The sequence below is a fragment of the Salvelinus alpinus genome, chromosome 2 (assembly GCF_045679555.1).
Source record: "Salvelinus alpinus chromosome 2, SLU_Salpinus.1, whole genome shotgun sequence".
NCBI classification, from domain to species: domain Eukaryota; kingdom Metazoa; phylum Chordata; class Actinopteri; order Salmoniformes; family Salmonidae; genus Salvelinus; species Salvelinus alpinus.
This window is the reverse complement of record NC_092087.1, coordinates 122,068,270-122,074,269: the sequence shown is the minus strand read 5'-3', so window position 1 is coordinate 122,074,269 and position 6,000 is coordinate 122,068,270. Positions and strand designations below refer to the sequence as shown.

General features: G+C 39.7%; 1 protein-coding gene across 2 annotated transcripts in view; it reads right to left on the bottom strand.

The window, feature by feature from the left end:
* Positions 1-280: 280 nt before the first annotated feature.
* LOC139568539 (VPS10 domain-containing receptor SorCS1-like) overlaps positions 281-6,000 on the bottom strand; it is a 179,858-nt gene continuing 174,138 nt past the window's right edge. Inside the window, exons 26-27 of one of the 2 annotated variants that reach the window (XR_011673628.1) lie at positions 2,590-2,755; positions 281-1,597 (exon numbers count right to left, since the gene is read on the bottom strand). Coding sequence is in view for 1 of the 2 variants with exons in the window: in XM_071390439.1 (XP_071246540.1) it covers positions 1,533-1,597; positions 2,590-2,759 (235 nt within the window). In the remaining variant the exon portion in view is untranslated. Of the gene's footprint in view, positions 1,598-2,589; positions 2,760-6,000 lie in introns of both variants that reach the window. The other variant, XM_071390439.1, reaches the window with a different exon arrangement.

The following is a 6,000-nucleotide window of genomic DNA, read 5'->3' as shown; positions in this document are numbered from 1 at the left end:
TCACTCGGAATATTTTAGCATCACTGTCCAGCTACAGTAGGAATAATGGTTACATGAGGTTTCCAGAAATATCATAATTTTCCCTCCATAATTCTCTTTATGGAATGACAAGGACAATAAGAAGGGCCTTCCGAAATTCAATAACCATCAATCAAACAATCACGTCTGTCAGATTCCACATGTGAAACACTTCGGGGTTCGACTGCATCTAAACCTGCTTCTCAAAACAAGTTAACCATCCATGTACCCTACCATCCTCTACTATCTGCGCTCTACTTCCTTTGGTTCTTGAAAAAGGGTTTAATACGCTACGGAGATGGAGTATACGGGACCGAGACTGGGGGATATTAGCCTAAATGTGTCACCAACCTTAACCAGCATTGAGCTTGACTGGCTGCATTAACTCAATTCCCGACTAGACTTCCAGTTCTGTTCTGTTCTCCCTATTTCAATGCCCTGGTGTGTCTTGTCCTAAAAGGCAGTCCACTCTTTTTTTCGCTCTGAACGCTCCACTTGATATTCCATCTTAAAGCAGCTGTATTTCATTTGAACTTTTGCAACCTCCAAATTGGGACGTCAGATAACTTCGGAAGAAAAGGTTACTTTGAGAGGATATTGACTGATTTTGATGCCCCCCCCCCCCCCCCCAAAATAACTGTCTTCTGCCCATTTCTCTTCTATGAAATCAGGTGTAACTAATGCATGGTGTCAGAGGGAACTGAAAACGTAATGCATCTACATTGGCTTCTCTTGAAGTCCTTATCATGGTAGCAGGCTAGCAACATGTTTCTCAGGCAAGCTATTACATTGGGGAAAAAAACAGTGTCATACAACTAGTGTTTCTCGTTAAATATAGCTCGTAGTGTAGAGATTAACAGCAAAGTTCAATAAAATCACCAAATCAAGAGACAACCAAACCCTGTATCTGTCTTTGAATTATTACATTGTAAGCAAAAACAAAACATTTCAGTACAAAAGTGTATTGTGCCATAATCAGCTTTCCGTGAGACAGTGAACGGAAACAAAATTGTTGTATTAATAATTGATATAGTTTTTCAGTTTGTAATTTGTTATTAAAATACACAAATATCACACAGACATTCATGATTTACAAAATAAATGTGATTTTAAATTCAATTATATACTGAATAAATAGTGTACCACCTCTGGTAGCGACACACAGTAGCGAAAAAGGATGTAAGACACTCACAGTAAGCGAACCAAAAGAGTGCTGTTTTTTTTGTGTATTTTTTCTTTAGATCATGCTGGCTTTCCATTTGTAGTTATGTACTTGACTTTGTATAAATACATTTCATCAAAAATTATTTTTTATTGGATAGACATACATTATGAAAAAAACAAAAACCTGTATACAGTTTCTTCTGGTTTTCACAGAGCACAGTAAGTGTCAGCAAAGTCAGTAAAGTCTAACATGCACAGGTATAAAGCTCTAAACCATTGTGTCCGCTCAAATGATTCAAAAAGTCCATGACACTGAATGGAGTCGCTGTTTTCGGAGTTGTCCAGAGTTCTTAAACGTTGATGTACGCGGGGAGTTCCGTTGAGAACTTGACATGTGCGTGAGATTTGATGCATCCTTTAAAGGATAAATGATGGGAGACAGAGACATGAGGAAAGATGTCCGAAGACATTCCAGTCAGTATGAGTTAAGTCACATTTCTCCACAATGAATGAGGCTCTAGCTGAAACCTTGAGTGGAATGGGGCCATCAATTTATTAATCAAAACCTCAGTGAAAGTCTCTTTTGCGTGAATGACAAAAGATTATCTTCATGGCAACCGATATATAGTATGTGAAAGCGATGGAACAAAATGTAATTACAGTGGGGCAAAAAAGTATTTAGTCAGCCACCAATTGTGCAAGTTCTCCCACTTAAAAAGATGAGAGAGGCCTGTAATTTTCATCATAGGTACACTTCAACTATGACAGACAAATTGAGAAAATAAATCCAGAAAATCACATTGTAGGATTTTTAATGAATTTATTAGCAAATTATGGTGGAAAATAAGTATTTGGTCAATAACAAAAGTTTATCTCAATACTTTGTTATATACCCTTTGTTGGCAATGACAGAGGTCAAACGTTTTCTGTAAGTCTTCACAAGGTTTTCACACACTGTTGCTGGTATTTTGGCCCATTCCTCCATGCAGATCTCCTCTAGAGCAGTGATGTTTTGGGGCTGTTGCTGGGCAACACGGACTTTTAACTCCCTCCAAAGATTTTCTATGGGGTTGAGATCTGGAGACTGGCTAGGCCACTCCAGGACCTTGAAATGCTTCTTACGAAGCCACTCCTTCTATGAATTGTTTTTCTCATTTTGTCTGTCATAGTTGAAGTGTACCTATGATGAAAATTACAGGCCTCTCTCATCTTTTTAAGTGGGAGAACTTGCACAATTGGTGGCTGACTAAATACTTTTTTGCCCCACTGTATATGACAAGAAATGGCAGTAAAAGTTTAATTACATTTGTAGTACTGGACTTAGTAACTCATAAATAAGAAAAAGAAAAGAAAAGAAAGAAAAAGAAAGATTTAATTTTTTAAAATAAAAGTGGCGTAGTCACTCACCGATGGGCCGTGTGTTCAACTCTGTGTCCATAAGCTCCGGAGAAGTCACCAGCTCCCTCGGAGTGTTCGGGGACACCAGGGTGCTTTCCGTAGGACTTACTGGACTCTGGATCATTTCTTGTTCTTTTTCGTTCTGCATCTGCGCATAGACGTTGAGGCCTGGGATCTTCCTTGAGGAAATATTTACAATGAGACGGGGGATAAAGACATTTGCCAGACTAATAAAATGGGAGGGATTGCCTGCATTGCCTGCCTTGGGGACCAAATAATTCTGATGCTCCTCTTTACAACCCAATAATGTGTAGACGCACCCAGGAGATATAACGAGTTGACTTAAATGCTTTGTTTCGATGCCTTCCGGCCTTATATATAATTTTTTATATATTTGTATGTAAAATAGGATTATACTGTATGTCTTTGGAAGGCAGAGGGTCTGGGCAGAGGAGATGTACAGTTGAAGTCGGAAGTTAACATACACTTAGGTTGGAGTCATTAAAACTCGTTTTTCAACCACTCCACATATTTCTTGTTAACAAACTATAGTTTCGGCAAGTCGGTTAGGACATCTACTTTGTGCATGACACAAGTCATTTTTCCAACAATTGTTTACAGACAGATTATTTCACTTATAATTCACTGTATCACAATTCCAGTGGGTCAGAAGTTTACATACACTAAGTTGACTGTGCCTTTAAACAGCTTGGAAATTTCCAGAAATTATGTCATGGCTTTGAAGCTTCTGATAGGCTAATTGATGGGCTAATTGACATCATTTGAGTCAATTGGAGGTGTACCTGTGGATGTATTTCAAGGACTACCTTCAAACTCAGTGCCTCTTTACTTGACATCATGGGAAAATCAAAAGAAATCAGCCAAGACCTCAGAAAAAACTGTGTAGATCTCCACAAGCCTGGTTCATCCTTGGGAGCAATTTCCAAATGCCTGAAGGTACCACGTTCATCTGTAAAAACAATAGTACGCAAGTATGAACACCATGGGACCACGCAGCCATCATACCGCTCAGGAAGGAGATGCATTCTGTCTCCTAGAGATTAATGTACTTTGGTGCGAAAAGTGTGAATCAATCCCAGAACAACAGCAAAGGACCCTGTGAAGATGCTGGAGGAAACGGGTACAAAAGTATCTATATCCACAGTAAAACAAGTCCTATATCGACATAACCTGAAAGGCCGCTCAGCAAGGAAGAAGCCAATGCTCCAAAACCACCATAAAAAAGCCAGACTACGGTTTGCAACTGCACATGGGGACAAAGATCGTACTTTTTGGAAAGATGTCCTCTGGTCTGATGAAACAAAAATAGAACTGTTTGGCCATAATGACCATCGATATCTTTGGAAGAAAACGGGGGATGCTTGCAAGCCGAAGAACACCATCCCAACAGTGAAGCACGGGGGTGGCAGCATCATGTTGTGGGGGTGCTTTGCTGCAGGAGGGACTAGTGCTTTTCAGAAAATAGATGGCATCATGAGAAGGATAATTATGTGGATATATTGAAGCAACATCTCAAGACATCAGTCAGGAAGTTAAAGCTTGGACAATGACCCCAAGCATACTTCCAAAGTTGTGGCCAAATGGCTTAAGGACAACAAAGTCAAGGTATTGGTGTGGCCATCACAAAGCCCTAACCTCAATCCCATAGAACATTTGTGGGCAGAACTGAAAAAGCATGTGCGAGCAGGGAGGCCTACAAACCTGACTCAGTTACACCAGCTCTGTCAGGAGGAATGGGCCAAAATTCACCCAACTTATTGTGGGAAGCTTGTGGAAGGCTACCCAAAACACTTGACCCAAGTTAAAGAATTTCAAGGCAATGTTATCAAATACTAAATGAGTGTACCTAAACTTCTGACCCACTGGGAATGTGATGAAAGAAATAAAAGCTGAAATAAATCATTCTCTCTACTATTATTCTGACATTTCCCATTCTTAAAATAAAGTGGTGATCCTAACTGACCTAAGACAGGGACTTTTTACTCGGATTATATGTCAGGAATTGTGAAAAACTGAGTTTAAACTTCTTATGGCTTGGGGGCAGTATTTCGACGTCTGGATGAGAAGCGTGCCCAAAGTAAACTGCATGTTACTCAGGCCCAGTAGCTAGGATATGCATATATGGTAGATTTGGATAGAAGACACTCTAAAGTTTCTAAAACTGTTAAAATAATGTCTGTGAGTATAACAGAACTGATATGGCAGGTGAAAACCCGAGGAAAAGCCATCCAGGAAGTGGGATTTTTTTTATGTGGGTATTTTCAATTGAATGCCAATAGAGTATCTAATGGGTTAGGACCCAGATTGCAGTTCCTATGGCTTCCACTAGATTTCAGCCATCTTTAGACATTGTTTCAGGCTTGTTTTCTGAAAAATGAGGAAGAATGCGACCTTTCTGTCAGCGGACTGTAGAATCATGCAGAGCTGGTTTGCGCGCGTGACCGAGTGCGCACCCTTCGTTGTTTTTCCTTTCTATTGAATACGCTATTGTCCGGTTGAAATATTATTGATTATTTAGACAATTGACAACCTGACGATTAATTATAAACATTGTTTGACATGTTTCGATGAACTTTACCGGTACTATTAGGATATATTCGTCTGCATGTTTTGACTGCCTTTGAGCCAGTGGATTACTGAACAAAACGCGCCAACCAAACTGAGTTTTTGGGTTTATAAAGAGGGACTTTATCGAACAAAAATAACATTTATTGTGTAGATGGGACTCTTGTAACTACAACCATATGAAGATCTTCAAAGGTAAGTGATACATTTTATCGCTATTTCTGATTTTTGTAATTCCTTTACTTGGTTGTAAAATGTTTGTATGCGGGGCGCTGTCCTCAGATTAATCGCATGGTATGCTTTCACCGTAAAGCCTTTTTGAAATCTGACAAAGCGGCTGGATTAACTTCTCTAGGATAGGGGGCAGAATTTTCACTTTGGATGAATAGCGTGCCCAGAGTGAACTGCCTCCTACTCTGTCCCAGATGCTAATATATGCATATTATTATTACTATTGGATATAAAACACTCAGAAGTTTCTAAAACTGTTTGAATGATGTCTGTGAGTATAACAGAACTCATATGGCAGGCATAAACCTGAGAAAAAATCCAAACAGGAAGTGAGAATCCTGAGGCTGGTCGATTTTCAACTCATCGCCTATTCAAATCCCAGTAAGATATGGATCTGTTTGCACTTATATGTCAACACCACTAGATGTCAACAGTCTGTAGAATGTTGAATGAAGCCTCTACTGTGATGTGGGGCCGGATGGGAGGTGTTTGGCAGAGTGCCAGTTCCTGGTCACGCGCATTCCACATGATATCGAATTGCGTTCCGTTTCTATAGTTACTTCTATAGACACAAAGGAATTCTCCGGTTGGAACGTTATTGAA